The 20,722-nt window shown below is 40.1% G+C and overlaps 1 protein-coding gene across 5 annotated transcripts in view; it reads left to right on the top strand.

The window, feature by feature from the left end:
• Positions 1-18,645, top strand: part of eIF3j (eukaryotic translation initiation factor 3 subunit j) — a 61,114-nt gene extending 42,469 nt beyond the window's left edge. For all 5 annotated transcript variants that reach the window (XM_076194196.1, XM_076194194.1, XM_076194192.1 and 2 more), the window contains 2 exons: positions 14,458-14,597; positions 16,856-18,645. In XM_076194196.1, the coding sequence (XP_076050311.1) occupies positions 14,458-14,597; positions 16,856-16,900 (185 nt within the window). In that variant the 3' untranslated portion in view covers positions 16,901-18,645. The remainder of the gene's footprint in view (positions 1-14,457; positions 14,598-16,855) is intronic.
• The last annotated feature ends 2,077 nt before the right edge of the window (positions 18,646-20,722 follow it).

Raw genomic sequence — 20,722 nt, 5'->3', positions numbered from 1 at the left:
ATTTCTAATTGAGCCTATCCTTTCCTTATTTTTTGTTATGTAGAGATGAAAGAAGCCCTTTGGGTTGGATCTCGCTTGTCTGGCAACCTTAATTTCATGGTTACATTTCACTGTGTGCATGTTATTTTTAACCAGTCCAGCCATATTGTTATATTTGAAACTAAGGTGCGTTTCGCATTTTTTATTCTTATGTAAAGTCTTCTTTTCATTCCAATCTCGTATTTCAGTCTGTCAATCATCCATTTGGAAATATAACTATTCTTCCTTATTGAATTGAGGGAATAAATTCTATCCCCCCACACTCTTTTAATCTATACATGTACAATATACCCACACCCCAGAAATACAAATCTCTAATGCAGATTATATAACAATTACATGCACACATTGTAATGCAGATAGAGCCACAGAAATATGTCAGCCATACTGAGATACACTCAACACCTGGTTCAGTACACTCAAAATACCCCCAACCAAATCCACAGCCAAACTTCTAACCAACTGGAGAGCAGAACACACATACATAACATGCCTCTTTATCAACAACACCCTCATACCACACATGCTTACCCAAGATTCATGGTGTAACATACAATACATCCATGTCATTCAAACAATACATCATAAATGTGGACATAATGCACACCTAGACACATAGCACATAAATCATTTGCAGGTACAACATTCAGACACAACAGAGAAACTATCATTGTAGTATACAAACAATATATACACTCACTGTTGAATTATGTGAGCCCTGCATAGGCCTCAGACTTCACTGAAGTGCACCACAACACTATGCAGACTGTACAGGACAAAGCCCTAAAGATAATTACAGGCTGCATAAATACAACACCTACAGATCATTTGCACCATGAAACTAAAGTCCTCAATCAAGGATCACCTTGACATGAAAGAAACAAACACTTGCCCACAGCCTCCACTACACCATTGGTGGAAATCAAGAATATCCAGCGCACCCACTACACTACGGCAAATCAAGGATACAATTGGAAACCAAGGATTTCATAGTTGGGGGGAATTAAAGATATAGATTAAGTTGGAACTGTACATGAATATGAGGCCAGGTATGAAAAAATAGGAGAGCAGGAGATATTATCCAATGGATGTTGCTCCTTTCCTGTATACAACAATTACATAAATACGCCACATGAAGAACACCCACACATGCCAAGTAATGTCAAAACAACACCCAAATACCTACATCACACACAAATACTCTTCTCTTCCTCCACAACCACCAGATACCCACCTTCATAAGTATATCCATAATCATGTCACTCATGGCTCCATCAACAAACTGAAAGACAACACACTGCTGCATGCCAGACCCCCTGATATCCCTCCCTCTGAATCCCCTCTCCCCTGAGAGGACAGAGTCCAACTGGCCAGGCTGCAGTGACAATATAGATGAATGTATCATGGATATCTGTCCAAGATGTAACACTTCACCTCATACCATTCAACATGTTATGGAAGACTGCATTGTACACAATTGTGCACAGCATACACTCTATGAGGGATTCATAGAAAATTCTTTTAAAGCCATGGTGTTCCTTAGGTAAACAGTACAGGCACACCTCGACTTACGTCGTTTTCGAAGATACGTCGGTTTTCAAAAATAATATGGAAAAAAATTCAAGTTGTCTTTACTTGACTTTACGTCGGTCAGCCAATAATGGAATCGCTTAAACACCAAAAAACGTTTCAAGCGTTTCAAGCAATTCATGTTACAATAAATAAGAATAAAAGCATGTAAAATTATATAAAGATTCAGTAACTGCTAAAATATATACCATAAAGTAGTATGGCCTAGTCCACTAGACCATGAAATCGCAACGGTACTTCCAATACGTATTTACCGTAAGCGGCGTCTCGACTCCCGCAATTCTTTTGGGTTATTATCTGTTTACTGAAGTTTTGTAAATTTTCTCATTAACATTCACTTGTAACTGTAATATTTGCCCCCATGCCTCCTAAGAAAAGTTCTAGTGAAAGTGCTAAGCGTCATGCTATTTCGCTGGAGGAGAAAATGGCGATGATAAAACGTCATTGTAATGGTGAAAAAGTTGTATCGATTGCACGATGTTTTGGAGTAAGTCGGACAACTGTATCAACGATTGTGCATAATAAAGACAAGATTTTAACACATGTCACATCTGAAGCCCCATTGATGAAGAACACGATCATCAACAAGAAAAGAGGTAAGATATTTGAAGAAATGGAAAATCTTCTTTCGATATGGGTTGATAGGAGGAATCGTCAGAATGCGAATCTTAGTCAAGAGCTCATTCAGGAAAAAGTGTTGTCTTTGTTTGAAGACCTAAGGGAAAAATATCCAGATGAGAAAGATGTAGATTTCAAAGCAAGTCCTGGATGGTTTATGAGATATAAAAACAGGAGAAATTATCACTTCCTTAAAAGACAAGGTGAAATCGCATCAGCAGATGAACAAGCAGCAGCGGAATTTCCTGCTACACTGAAGAAAATCATCGAAGAAAGCGGGTCTCTTCCTGAGCAAATTTTCAACGTAGAAGAAACAGGATTACATTGGAAGAAATACCAGATCATTCATTTGTTTCCAAGGAAGAGAAAACCATTCCAGGTTACAAGGTCTCAAAAGAACGTGTGACCATAATGTTGGGAGGTAACTGTGCAGGAGATTTTAAATTAAAGCCTCTGTTTGTTTATCATGCACACAACCCCCGTGCCCTCAGGAATATACCCAAAGCATCTCTCCCTGTTATATGGATGGCAAACTCAAAAGCTTGGGTCACTGTTATTTTCCAAGATTGATTTTTCAATTATTTTGTCCCAGCAGCAGAGAAGTATTGTAAGGAGAAGGGGATTCCTTATAAGGTTTTACTTATCTTAGATAATGCTCCTGGCCACCCACAAAACATTGCACATTTTCACCCCAACATTACCGTCATATACCTCCCCCCAAACACTACGTCTATTCTCCAGCCAATGGATCAGGGGATAATTGCTATCTTCAAATGTTGTTATATGAAGCGTACGCTACGGCAAGCAATAGCTGCAATTGAAATGGATGAGTCTATCACACTTCGCGACTTTTGGAAGGGATATGACATCTACAAAGCTTTACTGAATGTAGCAGCAGCATGGAATGATGTTCAGAGCACTGCTATGAATGGTGTATGGAAAAAGCTATGCCCGCAATTTGTGCACGAGTTTAAGGGCTTCGATACTGTTGTTGTCAACAAAGATTTGGTTACAATGAGCAAAGAGCTGGATATGAATTTGGAGGAAGAGGATTTCACAGATTTATTTGAAAAAGACAAGGAGTTACTGACGAACAAGGATTTGATGGAACTTAAGGAGCAACAAAAGAAAGAAGAAGAAGAGGATGATGAATCTGAGCCATGCCAATTCACCATTAAGAAAATGGAGGAAGCATTTGCACACATCGAAGAAGGTCTTGCTATGTTTGAGGATATGGATCCAAATACTCAATGCTTTTCCAAGATAATGGGGGCTTGTTATGAAGCTTTTGCTCCTTATAATCTAATCCTTGAAGAAAAGAACGAGAAGATGGTTCAAGGCACTCTTGACCAGTTTTTACGCGTCGAACGACGAGAATCAGCTGATGTTGATATCGACAATCCCCAGCCATCTACGTCTACAACGTAAACATCAACATATTGTATCTACTGTTTTGGTAAACTGAAAATACATTAAAGTTTTTCACTTATTACAATATGATTGTATGTAAGCTTGAAATAGTTTTTATTTCTTTGTTTTTTGTTTTGTTTTACCGTATGTTATTGACAATGCATTCATAGAGTACAGCACCGCGAAATAGCAACGCGTAAACATCGACATAATGTATGTACTGCATTGGTAAATTAAAAATACTTTATTCAATTTTTCACTTATTACAAAATGATTCCAAGCTTAAACTAGTTTTTATTTATTTGTTTTTTGTTTCACCATATGTAATTGACAATGCATTCATAAAGTACAGCAAATTGTACGTATTGATGAATAAGTACAGGTACTTTTTTATACTTTATTACAAAATGATAAATAAATGTTCTGTTTGGAAACTTAAAATAGATTTTTATTAACCTTATTTAATAAAAAATGCAATCAAAAGTAGAATAAAGTACTGGAAAATGGCTATTGGCAGTTTAGCCTAGGCTACACCAGGCCTACCTAGCCTACTTGTAAGCAAATTCGACTTACGTCGTTTTTCGACTTGCGTCATGTCTCCTGGAACCAATTAACGACGTAAGGTGAGGTGTACCTGTACTGCTCATCCAGTCTAGGAAATGTCATCATCAGCATCCTTATAAGGGAGGTAGCCAGCCAAGGCACCAACCCAATCAATTCCCATCCACTACCCTTTGTATCCTTTTCTTCTTAGCTCCTCATGGATGAAGAGTCATCTGTCTCCTGCCCACTGCCCAGGTCAGAAACAATACAGAAAGACACCATACATCCACAGCAGGGCTTCGTATACACAGTGACCCTCCCTCTTTGTCCCCTCGAACAGAAAATAGGATGTGGAAGAAATCACTGTGGGTTGTGTTCACATATCCTACACAACCATTTTCCACCAACATTTATCCCTTTCCACCCATCCTTCTGAAACAGACATTTCCCCTCTTGCAAAAAAGCCCCTTTCACCACATCCATTTATCTTGTTCTTGGGCATCCCCTCAAGTTCACCCCATCCACCTGTGTTCCACACCCTTTTAAACTAGTATTTCTAAACTCGTTCTTACCATGTACCCAAACCATTCTAACATTATAATAATTTTCATCGGCCCCATCCTCCAGCTCCCTTTCTAACCCCATTCCCCTCCTTGTCTCATTTCTCACACTATTCAACCTTGTAGCCCCAACCATACTTCTCAGACATCTCAAAGATGTTTAAACTTTTCTCTGCCTCTCTAAATTCCAAGTCTCTGCCCCTAACAGTGTCGTAAGTACAATCACCCCATTGTACAGTTTTTTCTTTGCATCCATTTCCAGATGCCCATTTCTTATGACATTTTTCAATCCCAAAATATGTTTACTTGCATCCCTCACTAGATAGTTAACCTCAACCCCCAATTCCTCCATTTCCTGCTACATGTGATTCCAAATACTTAACCCATTCAACTCCGATGACAAGATGTCTTGTCATTTGGTCAAATAAAACAAAAAATCATAAAACACCAAAATGTTTGATCAAACACCAGAAAAATATGACGTCAGTCCTCGCTTCGCTCGCAGCGAAGCGAGGACTGACGTCATATTTTTCTGGTGTTTGATCAAACATTTTGGTGTTTTATGATTTTTTGTTTTATTTGACCAAATGACAAGACATCTTGTCATCGGAGTTGAATGGGTTAAAACTATCTGCTTCCTCCGGCCTCTTTCCTCTAAGACTTGCTTCCAACTTGATGTCACCCTCTCCCCTCTTAAATCTCATCACCTTACTTGTACCCATATTTACTTCCAACTTTGTTGTATTACAAAGGCGGAGCATGCCGACAGGAGACCTTTTGGTCCATATCTAGGTCGGATGTGAAAAAGAAAATCATAATAGTAAAATAATAAATAAAAACTATAATAATGTAAATAACAAATAAAATACATAAATAAATGCATAGGTATAGTTGAATAATAAACAGGTAAATAGTAAATAATAATAAATTGACATATAACTAATAATAAATGATAATCAGACAGACAAATGATAACAACAAAAACAAATAATATAAAATAAATTATAATCATTACAGCATCTTGCTTAGGTGTTTATCTAAATGATTCTTAAAGCTTCGAACTGAACTACACTGCACTACCTGTGCAGGAAGTTTATTCCATTCATTAACTACGCGGTTGGCAAAGTTGTTTCTACCTACTTCCAAATTGAATCTATTTCCGGACAGTTTGAGACCATTGTTTCTTGTCTGATTCTCATTCAATGTGAAAATTTGGTCACTTTTGATGTCAATTCCCTATATTAAAGGCTTTTTCCCCCTTACAAGTGAGGTAGCCAAAAAACAAAGGCATAGAAACCACTCCCACCCATTCCATCCCCAACATACTCCACTCCCCTCTACCCTCTTCCCTCCCTCTTATCTTGGCACCTCCTGGATGACAGGTTATCCCTGCATCTTGTCCACTGCCCTGGGTCAGAAGCAGTGTCGCAAGACACAGCACATCCACAGCAAGGCCACTTCATTAAACTGGCAACCCCCCCCCCCCTCTCCGTCCCCTCATGAAGAAAGGAGAAGACGGGGAGTAACGATCTCAAATCATCCAACTGGTGTATTTCAGCCTCTAAGAAAGCAAACAGGATTCTAGGACTGATTGCACGATCTTTTGACTTCAAAAGTCCATCACTCATTAACAAGCTATATAAATCATTAGTTCATCAACATTTGGAATATGCTGTTTCTGTATGGTCACCAAATCTCATTAAAGACATTGACAGACTGGAAAAAGTACAACGGCGAGCCACAAAACTGATTCCAAATAGCAAAAGTAAATGATACGAAAATCGACTAAAACATATGAATCTGTTTTCCCTAAAAAAGCGTAGACTCAGAGGCGACTTGATACAGGCCTTTAAAATTCTAAAGGGAATTGACATCAAAAGTGACAACATTTTCACACTGAATGAGAATCAGACAAACAATGGTCTCAAACTGTCTGGAAATAGATTCAATTTGGAAGTTGGTAGAACCAACTTCACCAACCTTGTAGTTAATGAATAGAATAAACTTCCTGCAGAGGCAGTGCAATGAAGTTCAGTTCAAAGCTTTAAGAATCATTTGATAAACACCTAAGCAAGATGCTGTAATGATTATCATTTATTTTATTTGTTTTGTTATCATTTGTTTGATTCTCATCATTATGTCAATTTATTATTACTTACTATTTACCTGTTTAATTTAACTATACCTATGCATTTATTAATTTACTTTATTTGTAATTTACATTATTATAGTTTTTATTTATTCATTTATTATTATGATTTTTTTTGCATATGACCTAGATATGGACCAAAAGGTCTCCTGTCGGCATGCTTCGCCTTTGTAATCCTTTGCAATCCTTTGGGCTACGTCAACTTATTTCTCGTGCTACAAAAGCCCTCTGTGAGGGGCACCGTCCTAGCCTCCTGATAGGGGTGTGTGTGACATTAAACCATATCATCACATACTCCCTCACCCTCCATCCCCCACCCACTCCCCCTCATGCATCACAGCATCATTCATACACAACCATTCTCCATTCACCCCTATCACCCCTTGGGTCATCCAAATTTCTACATACATATACCAAGGCTTTTTCCCCCTTACAAGGGAGGTAGTCAAAAAGAAAGGCATAAAATCATTCCCACCCATTCCATCCATAAATACACTCCACTCCACCCTCCCTCTTATCTTAGCACCTCCTGGATGACGGGTCATCCCTGCACCCTGTCCACTGCCCTGGGTCAGAGGCAGTGTTGCAAGTCACAGCACATCCACAGCAAGGCTGCTTCATTAAATCAGCAACCCCCCCCCCCCTCTCCATCCCCCCGTGCAGAAAAGGAAAAGACTGGGAGAAATCCCTTCGGGCTGTGTCAAATTTTGCTCACATACTACCTCACCCCCCATCCCCCCACCCATTCCACCTCATGCATCACAACATCCATATATAATCATTCTCCATTCACCCCTGTCTTCTGTCCTCTCCTGTCCTTCCTCAACAGACATTCTCCTCTTCCCCAAAGCCCCCTTCACCCCATCCATCCATCTCATCCTAGGACGTCCCCTCATGTTCATTCCCTCCACATCTGCCTTCCATACCTCCTTTACTACTTTCTTCATTCATTCTTTCCATGTGTCCAAACCATCCTAATACTCTTTCATCAACCCTATCTCCCAACTCCCTTTCCACCCCTGTTGTCCTCCTCACCTCATTTCTCACTCTATCCAGCCTAGTAACCCCTATCATTCTTCTCAGACACCTCATTTCAAACACATTCAAACTCCTCTCTTCCTCTCTTATGTTCCATGTTTCTGTCCCATACAGTGCTGTTGGCACAATCATTCCTTCATACAGTCTCCTCTTAGCATCCATTCCCAAATGTCTATTCCTCATTACACTTTTTAATCCACCAAGGTATTTACTCGCTACTCTCAATCTACATTCTACCTCCACCTCCACTCCACCTTTTCCTGCCACATTCGCTCCCAAGTATCTAAAACTATCCACTTCCTCTGGTTGCTCTCCCTTAATGCTTTTCCAGTCTGCTGCCACTTTCACCCCTTATACATCTCATCACCTTACTTTTACCCACATTTATCTTCAGCTTTCTTCTTTCACACACTCTCCTGAACTCTGACCAACTTCCTCAATCACTCCTCCGATCCTGCCACAAGCGCATTGTCGTCCACAAACAACAGCTGGCTCACCTCCCACTTTTCTCCATTTTCCTTAACCATCTCCAATCCCTAACCCACCACCCTTGCATTTACCTCTCGCACCACTCCATCCATGTATAAGTTGAACAGCCAGGGAGACAACGCATCCTTGACGAAGTCCCACCTTTACCTCGAACCACTCACTCTCTCCATTTCTAATCCTGACACATGCTCTACTACTCTTGTAAAAACTCTTGACAGCTCCTAGAAGCTTTCCTCCTATCCCGTATATCCACAAAACTTCCCACAGTGCCCTCCTGTCTACCATGTCAAGCCTTTTCCAGATCCAGAAAAGCCCAAAAAAATCCTTCCCCTTTCCTATATCTTTCTCACATATGTCTTACCACAAAAATCTGATCTACACAACCTCTACTCGTCCTGAATCCACACTGTTCCTTACCAATTACTCCCTCTGTTCCTCTCCTAATCCTCTCAATCAAGATCCTCCCATAAACCTTCCCAACTACACTTAACAAGCTAATCCCCCTCAAACTACTACACTCACACTTGTCACCTTTTCCCTTGTACAGTGGAACTATACAGACACTCCTCCAGTCCTCCGGCACTCTACCCTCTCTCCAGCAAACATTAAACAACCTCACCAGCCAGTCCACCATCACTGTACTTCCTTTTTTTTTTTAGACATTCTGTATGGCATCCATCCAGACCTGCCTTACCTACTTTCATCATCTTATCCCCTTCCATACGGTGCCGCACACGTAGGCGTCATGAGGAGCAAGTGGATTTGCGACGCTGCCATATCGGTGTCTTGATTATATTTATTGTAGTCGCCCCTGTGTTTTTACATTCTCCCAAATGCACCCTGAATCCCATTCTCTGTGGTTTTCAAAATTCGCGGGTGAAAGAGAGAACGTTCGATATAAGCGGTGACTATATTTTATGATGCGAGTATTATTACGACACGTCATACGGCTGGCATTGGCTGCTGCCCGCGAGATTTAAGTCCCGTACTGAAGTGGTTAATAACTGCCTTCACTTCACCCTTCCTTATTTCTCCTCCATTATCCTCACTCATCACGATCATTTTCTTAGCACTTCCGACTGCAACTATCTTTCCCTCCCTATCCTCCTTCACATTTAGCAACTCCCTAAAATATTCTGCCCATCTTCCCCTTACTGCCTTCTCTTCCATTATCATCTCTCCATCTGCACCTTTTACCTTTTCTTCTCTACTTGATTCACCTCCCCGTCCTCTCATAATTTCTTTCCAAAACATCTTTTTATTACTTTCAAAATTTTCTGTCATACTCTTACCCCATTTCACATCTGCTCTCATCTTTGCCTCCTTTACCATGTGCTTTTTTTTTTTTTTTTTTCTAATTTCTACCCACTTCAAATATGCAATGAAGTTCCAATTATCCAGTGTCCAATATGATGGCAATCCTGATTTAACACCACCATTTGACAAGCACTATTAGTAAAATTAAATATAAATATTAATACAAAGTAATGCTAATACTTGAATTTCAAATGCACTGTCAGCAGCTGAACTACATGGGCAGAGCAACAACACTAGTGGTATTCATCCAAACTATTGGGAACAGCCTTCTGTTTTACTGCCATATTACCTGTTGCATCAGCCATGTTACAGTCTCCTATTTATTTCTTTACATTGATGTGTCTGTGCTAGCTACTGAATCTTACCATGGCCCCACTGCAGAAACCATTGAGAAAATAAGCACTTTGTTCTGATGCTCTTCAAGAAGATTGAGCTCGTAAAACAGATGGAGAAAGGAGAGTACTGCAGCAGGTTGATGGTTGAATGCAGTGCGAGTTCATTGACACTATATGACCTTAAGAAACAAAGACAAATTCCTGTCTTGTTGCCAACACAGAAGCCCCTACATCACTAATTGACAAGAGGAAGTCGTTGAAGAGACCCAAGGTTGATGAATTAGATTGGGCTGTCTACATTTGGTTTACTGCTCAATGCTCTGAAGGTAAACCTGTCACTGGGCCTATGCCTATGAGCCAAGAAGCTACAGGCAGATACGGATATCGAAACTGAATGTAACTTATCCATCAGATGGCTGCACAACTTTTAAGATTTGTTATGGCATTAGGAAGCTGGAAATCAATGGTGAACGTCGTTCAGCGGATCATGAAGCAGCTGAAAATTATGCTGAAATTTTCTCTAGCTTTGTATGTGAGCATAATGTGAACCTGAACCAGTTTTATGACGCTGACAAAACAGCACTTTTTTACGTTGTTTGCCCAGCTCAACTCTAGGTGGATTTGAGGAAAAGGAGGCCATTGGATTCAAGCATGCCAAGGACTGGATTACTGTTCTTTCATGTACTAATGTGACTGGAACCCACAAGCTTACCTTGTTTGTGATTGGCAAATTTAAGAAAATTCAGGTATTTAAAAAATGTCCATCATTTGCCAGTCCATTGTAATGTCAATAGCAGTGTGTGGATGACAGCGGAACTTTTCGAGTGGTGATTCTTCCACACCCTTGTAGTGGAAGTGAAGGAGCAGCTTCATCAGCAGGGGTTGAGTGAGGATTCCAGAGTCCTCGTACTGGACAATTGCAGGGCTCACCCGCATTGCACACAAACTTGTTTCAGGTAACATCTTTGCTACCTACCTCCTACCTGCTTCCAAATATAACTTCACTTATTAAGCCAATGGACCAGGGAATCATTCTTTAAGCATTTCTACAGGGGTGACTTTATTCACAAGCTTGTGAATACCAACATTGATGTGCCCCAGTTTCAGAAGGACTTCAACTTCATGGATCCTGTACTTGCTGCTGCACTTGCTTGATAAAATGTGATGCAATCTACCATTTGGAGGTGCTAACATAAGCTTTGGCCAGAAATGGTAATAAAGGAGGAAGAGGCCTTTTTAGGATTCAATGGTTACAGCTTGAGGACATCAAGCAGAACAACAGAGACAGACACAAATACATACCTTATCTCTACATCAACAACACTCTAATACCACACACAAACACACCGAAAATTCTTGGTGTAACATACGATACATCCATGTCTTTCAAACAACACATCACAAACATAAAAAACAAATGCACACCTAGACTTAACGCACTTAAGTCAATCACTGGAACAACATCTGGACAAAACAAAGAAACTAATACAACAATATACAAACAATGCATACACTCAGTGATGAATTATGCGAGTCCTGCATGGGCTCCTAATCTCAGTGAGACACACCACAACACCCTTCAAATCATACAAAACAAAGCCCTGAAAACAATTACAGGCTGCACAAATACAACACCTACAGACCATTTACACCATGAAACAAAAGTCCTCAAAGTCAAGGACCACCTCGACATGAGAGGCACACAAACACTTGCTGCAGCCACCACAAACACATCACACCCGCTACACTACATAGCAGAACACCCACACACACCAAGAAACATTAAAACAACACCCAAAGACCTGTATCACACACAGATACTCTCTTTTCTTCCTCCACAACCACCAAATACCAGCCTCCGGAAACATATTCATAATCATATCACTCACCGCTCCATTAACACACTGAAAGACAACACACTGCTGCATGCCAGACCCCCTGATATCCACCCTTCTGAATCCTCTCTCCCACGAAAGGACAGAGTCCACCTGGCCAGACTGCGGTGCGGCCACCACCCAGCACTTCTAAGCTACCAGAAGAGGCTGGATGACCGCATGCCCAGGATGTAACACTTCACCCCATACCATACAACACATAATGGAAGACTGCATTATACACAATCATGCACGCAAACAACACAACATACACTCTATAAAGGATTTGTGGGAAAACCCAGTTTTGGCTGTGGCATTCCTTGGGGAGACGGGACTGCTTGGACAGACAGTCTAGGGAACGACAACAACAGAGACAGCTGGCTGTCACACCTCCAGCATCACATCCTATTAGCCAAGTAGGGACAGGAAATTGAAGAGTGGTAACAAGCAGACATCAACGAGAATATCGTAGAAGAGATTACTGATTTGGCCGTAGTCGGCAGTCTTCTTACCCCAACCAGCAACACCCCCACCTGAGCAAGTTTCTGATGAAGAGGAGGAGGAAAAGGAGAGAGTGACATGGAAAGAAGCTCACAAATGTCAAGTTAATTTTGTTTCCTTTGTGGAGTGCCGTGATCACTACAGTGCCTCTGATGTGATGGCTGTCTACATTTTGATGAACATCTTTCATACCAAAAAAGGCCAAATCCTGCAGGGAGACAGATATCAGGAGGTTGTTTGATCTGGCAGGAAGAGCTTGGCTCCCACACGTGCCCCTCGCCCAGCAAGCCTCCACCCAGCTCCCCAAGCAATGGAAGACGACAATGCCCCAGGAACCAGCACTTCAAGATCAGCTGTTGAGGCAGTGTCACACCCCTTGCTTTACTCTCCTGACTTGGAATAAGTGTGTTTAGTTTAGGCTAAGAGAAATAAAGAAAATGCAAAAAATTATAAAACGGAAAATGTAGAAAAAAGTTGAGTGGTTTCTTTTTCATTAAAAGTGTGTTCAGTTGTCTTTAGGCTATGCCTAGAGGGAAAAAAATGTAAAAATATATATATAAAAAAAATGTAAAAAATGAAAGTTATTTCTTTTTCATTGAAAGTGTGTCAATTTGATTGTATGCTCGTTTGGAAAAATAAGATATGTTCCAAGGTAGGTTCATTTGTTGATTATACAACTAGTTTGTTATCATGTTTATGTTAAGTGCAAGGATTAGGTAGGAAATTAAATGGGTTTGGGTGGTTTTACCCTATTTTAAAGGGTAAGAACCAAAATTATAGCATATTGATTTAGCGGCAATGGAAGAGTCCTGTGATAACCAGATAATCAGAACTGTACTGTATAACCTCACTACCAGCATAAACTAGTAGCCCAATATTGGACAAGTATTGGCCCATTTCATACCAATATATACCAAGCAGGGTTCCATTTCATGTTGGCTTTCTTGGCAGTGAACAAGCAACAAGGCCTCATACTATCAATGCCTCCATTCCACTGCCAATAACAAATTGCTACCTCGTCCTTCTAAATCAATGCACATAGGGCAAATATGCTAGGAACAACACCCAGCAATCCACAGTTGAACCCCCACATACATCCACAGCTGTACCAGCAGAAATGTAACGGACAATTTGGAACATTACTAATACATCTAAGAACACGATTTTTGCTTCACACATGGTCACCTCATGACAGGAAATTACCTTCTCACCTGTCGGTGCAAAGCTCCACAATATCTCGTTCACAACAGGAGCGCCTGATTTATGTAACTTGCAGCAACAACCACCTACTCTCATATGCCCCCTCAAACAACAATCATACTATACAAAATTTTGGACAATAAAACCAATTTTTACAAGATATTGGACTTCAAAACCAAATCATAAATACCATTGATTAAAGACCAGTACATAAAATGTACAACAGTAGCACTTGATTGTATATAAGGGTAGAAGGGTTGGTAAATCACTGACTGTAATAACAATGCTCTCCAGCCATGGCTCATTTATCATTACCTAAGACAATGTCCCAATATCCAAGCAATCTAATCCTTTCCATGTGTCTTGTACCACATTGTTGATGTTAACCCATTAAACTCCGATGACAAGATTCTTGTCATTTGGTCAAATAATTCTCGTCCACTTGTCCAGTTTCTGTCCCTTTCCGTCCATCCCGCTTCTTCCTCTTTTTTCTTCAGGTTCCAATTTTTTTTTATTTTATTTTTTTTTTTTATTCAATTTCTTTCTCTTAACTTTTGTCTGAAATCTTCTCTTGTCCACTTGAGCTGTATACAAGATGCACTTAATGCTATATAACAAAAATACTGTTCAAGCATTTTCAAGTAATAATGCTCTTGTAGGGTGCATTCTGGGGGTAAATGCTTTTAAATGTTCAGACCAAACTTTTGAAGAAATTACCATCGCTTTCAAGGCTTTCTGATTAGATATTTCTTTTGCATAAGTAGAAATGAATTTTTTTTTTTTTTCTTTTGCAGTGGAAGTGGAAGATGTAAAGAAGGTCACAAGTAGCCTCAACACTCTCTACAATGAAAAAGTCAAGGCCAACAAACCTGTGAAAGGCAAGAAGAAGTCAGCAAACAAGGCCAAGCTTAATCCAGGGCAAGGAGCTATCACCGTAAGTCAGGCTGGATAGATATTGGAATGTTTTATGTAAAATGACACCTTAAGTGCAGGCCTTGGCTGGTGACCTCTCTTCCTTGTGAAGGAGGGCCTTTTGGTATTTAGGTGGCTCATGCAAAATAAATATGTGAGATATAACTTGCCTGCGAACAATGTAATTTATATACACACACACACACACACACACGTGTCCATACACACACGTGTCCATACACACACACACACACACACACACACGTGTCCATACACACACACACACACACACACACGTGTCCATACACACACACATGCACCAATATACAAAGGAGGGGACAAAGACAATCCAACCAACTTTAGACCAGTCTCCCTTACAAGTACAATAGCAAAAATATGCAAAAAGTTGGCAAAAGTAAATCAATTAAACATTTGGAGGAGAACAAAATACTAAATCCAAAACAATTTTGATTTAGACACAGATCATGTGCCACAAACTTGATATGCTTTTACTCAAGGCTAATAGAAATAATTCAAGAAAGGGATGGATGGGCAGATTATGCCTTCTTAGATATGCAAAAAGCATTGACAAAGTACCACACAAAAAGCTACTAAGAAAAATTGAAACAATAGGTGGAATACAAGGAAAGTTATTGGAATGGATGAAAGATTTCTTGAACGGGAGAAAAATGAGGGTGGTACTCGTAGACAAGAACTCAAATTGGGAAGAAATGATAAGTGGAGTCCCACAAGGCTCTGTATTGGCTCCGATAATGTTTGCCATATATATAAATGACATTGATGAGGGTGTGGAATATTATCTGAACTTCTTTGCAGATGATGTGAAACTATTAGAGTAAATACAGAGTAAGATTGCAAATCACTACAAGAAGATATGAACAAAGTCTGGAAATGGAGTAGGAAGTGTGAAGCGAATTTCAACATTAAGAAATGTAGTGTAATGGAGTTTGGAAAAGGCAAAAATAGAATATTGGGATGATATAAAATTGGTACAAAGAAAATTAAAAATGTCAACTGAGAAAGGGACCTAGGAGTATCACCAATGACATGGCACCAGACAAGCATATCAACCAATTAGTCAGAGAAACTTTCAATTTATTAACCTCTTCACTCCGGGGCACATCACACGTCTGGCAGCATTAGCTGCCCGACGTGTGATGTTGCGTCATAATAATCGCATTATAAAAAATAAAGTCAGTGCTCAATCGTTCATTCTCTTTCACCCGTGAATTTTGATAACCATAGAAAATATGATGAAGCCAGTTTAGAGAGAATAGAGGTTACGTAGGTACGACTACAATGAATATAATCCAGACGCCAACGTCGTCATCATCACGTACCCACTTGCTCCTCATGACACCTACGTAGGCGTCACCGTATGGAAGTGGTTAAGATCAATGAAAGTGACCTTTAACTTCATGGATGAAGAAATGGTAAAGAAAATGTTAGTTACATTGATAAGACCAAAATTGGAGTATGCTGCAACACTATGGACACCTAGTACTAAAAAGAACATAAAGAAATTAGAAAGAATTCAGAGAGCAACGAAAAAGATGGCACCAACTCTCCAACTTGACATATGAACAAAGATTGGACAAACTCAAACTACCAACCCTGTAACAAAGCTGAGAAAGAGGAGACCTACTAACCATCTATAGAATTATGAAAGGGATGGAAGTCCTTGATAGAGATGATATACTAAAGTGGGATAGGAGAAAAACAAATGGACACGAGAAACTTAACCCATTCAACTCCGATGACAAGATTCCTTGTCATTTGGTCAAATAAAACAAAAAATCATAAAACACCAAAATGTTTGATCAAATACCAGAAAAATATGACGTCAGTCCTCGCTTCGCTCGCAACGAAGCGAGGACTGACGTCATCGGAGTTTAATGGGTTAAAAGGGATAGTTATAGAAGAGATCTGAAAAAGAATAGCTTCCCACACAGAGTGAATATCTGGAACAAACTAAATGAAGAACCAGCGAGTGCAAAAACCGTACAAGAATTTAAGATCAAACTGGATGCTGAAGGATACAAAAGCGGGTCACTACAATCATAGCTCTCTTTTCGTAAAATACAATTAGGTAGGTAAATACACACACACACAAACATATATACGTTCACAATTCCATGATTGCATTCCAAATATTTGTTTGTTTATTTGCTATTATTATATTTATTTATTTTTATTTATTTTATTTATTTATTATTATATATTTATTTATTTAATTTTTTTTTTTTTTTTTTTTTTCAGGATGATGTTGCCAATGATTTCTATGACTATGATGACTTCATATAGTCACAGCCCAGGATTTAGGAGCAATTTTGTCATTGTATTGTGTTGCATCATGTTGGGCTTTTTCTTTTGTACATAGCAGTACGGGCAACTCCTGCTGTCCCTCAGTTCTCCTCAGAAGCTTCTGTCACTACTGGACCTCCTGTCATCAACCTACAACTTGATTTTCTAGCTGTTGCTGCTTCCGCTGCTGCTTTGAACTAGGGTTTTGTTTTTCCTTCTAGCACATTCTCTCTTTCAGACACTTCAGTATCTTTGACCCTCTTATCTCTGTCTCCCTTCCTTTTTATCTCTTGTCTTTCTCATCTTCATTCTTGCATACTTCTTCCTCACCCGTTTAATCTATTCCTCTTTTTCTTGTACTCTTCCTAATCCTCCCTCCCTCTTGACCCTTCTTCTTCCTTGCCCAATTTCTTTGTTTACGGGTTTCATTAACCCATTCAACTCCGATGACAAGATGTCTTGTCATTTGGTCAAATAAAACAAAAAATCATAAAACACCAAAATGTTTGATCAAACACCATAAAAATATGACGTCAGTCCTCGCTTCGCTCGCAGCGAAGCGAGGACTGACGTCATATTTTTCTGGTGTTTGATCAAACATTTTGGTGTTTTATGATTTTTTGTTTTATTTGACCAAATGACAAGACATCTTGTCATCGGAGTTGAATGGGTTAATTTACCTCCCTTCCCCATGCCATACCTTCATTTGCTCTATCTCTCTCTCTATTCTCAGTTCTCTATCCAATTTCACCACTCAACTGCATCCTCTCTTGTTCCACAATTATTTCCTAATTTTTTGAATGTTGTATTCAATTAGTTCAGTTGTCAATCTTGGATCCAGTACTCAGTCAGCTGTACCCCATAGCAGTATCTGCATTGGTAGTTGAATTATGCACAGTTGTTGGATTTTTTGGTGAATTTTTGCATATATCCAGTGCAGATACATGTTGAGGAACCTTTGTGCTGCTCTCCCCCCCTTCCTTTCTTTGGTTTTCCCCTTCTGGCTTCAGTTATAACTAAAGTGTGCCTGTAGCTTTGCTTTGATAACATTTTTATTCAGGGAGGTCACCTTCACTACATTAGACAGTACTCTGGGTGCAGCTCGTATATTTGGAGCCAAGTGTCAGCACGTGAAATTTGTTTAGTTTTCCATGTTTCAAGTTTGTAACATTTGTTAACCATAGATCTTTGGAAAATTTGTGTTGCTGTGAAGGCATCACCTCTTTTCTAATATTTATTAATTAATCATCTCGCACTCTCTCCCCCCTTCTCTCTCTCTCCCCCCTCCGCCTCTCTCTCTCCCCCTCCCCCTCACTCCCCTCCCCTTCTATCTCTTCTCTTTCTCTCCCTCCCTCTCTCTCTCTCTCCCTCCCCCTCTCTCTCCCTCCCCCTCTCTCTCCCTCACCCTCTTCCTCACCCTCACCCTCTTCCTCACCCTCAATCTTTTCATTTTTCAGTGAATGAAGTTGCTGTATCTAAATAAACACCCGTCTTTTTCTCCCACCTTCATTTTTATTCCGTAACATAAAGCTAAACTGCAGCCAATGTGTTCTCTTCACCTTCCACCAACAGCTACAGCTTAAGCTCTTTGTTTATGCACAGCTGTTGGGCACATTATTTATCCTACCTACACATTTGACTTCGCCTCTGGAGTTTTATAATCGGCCCCAACCTCATCCTCTATGTACAGCCATCCCTTACTTTCTACAACCATTTTTAGCCAGTTTATTAAATATATTCTCTCAGTTATTGTATTTCATTTTCCTGCAAACAAATTTTTTCATTTGGGCACCAGATTCTTTATCCTTGAGGAAGCCCAACTGCTGCCCTTCACCAGGTAGGTTGATCAACATGATAATTACTCCGATGACAAGATTCTTCTCATTTGGTCAAATAAAACAAAAAATCATAAAACGCCAAAATGTTTTATCAAACACCAGAAAAATATGACGTCAGTCCTCGCTTCGCTTCGCGCGAAGCGAGGACTGACGTCATATTTTTCTGGTGTTTGATAAAACATTTTGGTGTTTTATGATTTTTTATTTTATTTGACCAAATGACAAGAATCTTGTCATCGGAGTTGAATGGGTTTAATTGTTGCCTCGGGTTTGATAAACAAGAAACCCTGATACCCACAGTAGCTGCCAGTGGTCTTCAGTCCCACTCACAGATATCTCTGGAAAGATATTTTGGGTTGTCAGTATTGTATTAGTGTGGGACTATTTCCGTGTCGCATGTTGAAAGCGGTAAGTAGAAGCGGAACAGGCATTGCCTGTCAGCTCTTTATTTGTGAACAGGTGTAAGAAATGTTAAAGTTGAGAGAAGAACAAAGTCCAGAGACTGTCTGTGCCTCCTGAAAACGTGCAGCTTCACTGTCCACCCTGCAGGACCACTTCATGCAGGTCACTTGTGCTAGGCAGCAGCAGAGTATATTCAGTCAATGTCAAAAGTACAACTAGGGTACTGACTGTATGATAACATGGGAACCTCCAGGTACTGTTTTGGGGGTGGCCTAATGGACCAGGACTATGCAGTTGTCAGTTAAAAAAATTTACCCATAAAGAATGATTTTGTACTACTGTTGATCTTCTGTAATTTCCTTGAGAATGATCTTTTTCTCCTACCTCCCTGTAGTATTGGGATAAAGGGTGGGATCTGCCCCCGTGTTCTCGTGCATGTCATCCCTAAGTTGAAGTCCCTCTCTCCATACTTTGTAACACTTCTTAGTGAGTGAAGCAAAGAGGCCCACTCCCAAGCTTGAATAATCTCTTGGTAACATCAGAGCAAGTACCCATCTTCACAGATGGTAATATTCACCACTGTTGGTGTCATCAGCAGACTCGCACCACAATAAATACAGCCCCAGTTCCACTAAGAGTTGCTGCATTCCTGAGCCTACACAGCCCTGCTAACCAACTTGACCCATACCAAGACAAAGTGGACAGACTTGAGCCATGTCCAGACGATCGGGTGTGGGTGGCAGGCAAATTCTGCTGGGCCTCCCCGTGAATGTTGTCCACACAACAGAATTGACGAATAGCTGGGCATACCCGATGAGGCCAGTAGCATATATAGTGCGGTACAACAAGCATGGAGGGAAGCCTGCTGTGGGTTCACGATATTAACTTGTGCCTGGCAGGGTCGAACCTCCAGCTACCAGTCACCATCTCGGTGATTTTGCTCGACAAGCACTCGGGCAATTCGACCGTTTGCCCCTCAAATGTGCCTGTTAACCCATTAAACTCCGATGACAAGAATCTTGTCATTTGGTCAAATAAAACAAAAAATCATAAAACACCAAAATGTTTGATCAAACATTTTGGTGTTTTATGATTTTTTGTTTTATTTGACCAAATGACAAGATTCTTGTCATCGGAGTTTAATGGGTTAAAGGGCATGCCTGCTGATCAGGCCCGCTCGTCTGGACAGGCCTTTAGACTACCCAAGATTCTTGGTCCTGAATTCTCATGAGGGTATGTAATGAATTTGAAGATGAGTACAGAACTCGTCATGGTGTTTGGCCCCAAGGGATGCCCTAGAATAAGGATAGAATCGAGACCTTGGTATGACAGTTGAAGCCCTGACAACCCTGAAGGGCTCACCAAGTCAAGCAACACCACATACAATGTTTAACACAAGTGTGAGAGTAGTTTACAGTACCCCTCTATGATACCACACAAAAGTAATGAAAGTATATTGTTAAGAAAACCATAAACAGTACAAGATTAATACCACAACACTAAAAGTGATCTTCAATCAATCACAGCTAACCTACATGACTGTAGGTTATTTAAGCATAATTCACAAAGTAGAGAAATACTA

The sequence above is a fragment of the Oratosquilla oratoria genome, chromosome 12 (assembly GCF_046742065.1).
Source record: "Oratosquilla oratoria isolate Oo_2021 chromosome 12, ASM4674206v1, whole genome shotgun sequence".
NCBI lineage: Eukaryota > Metazoa > Arthropoda > Malacostraca > Stomatopoda > Squillidae > Oratosquilla > Oratosquilla oratoria.
The sequence above is the reverse complement of the archived record's forward strand: the minus strand, read 5'-3'. Positions and strand labels throughout refer to the sequence as shown.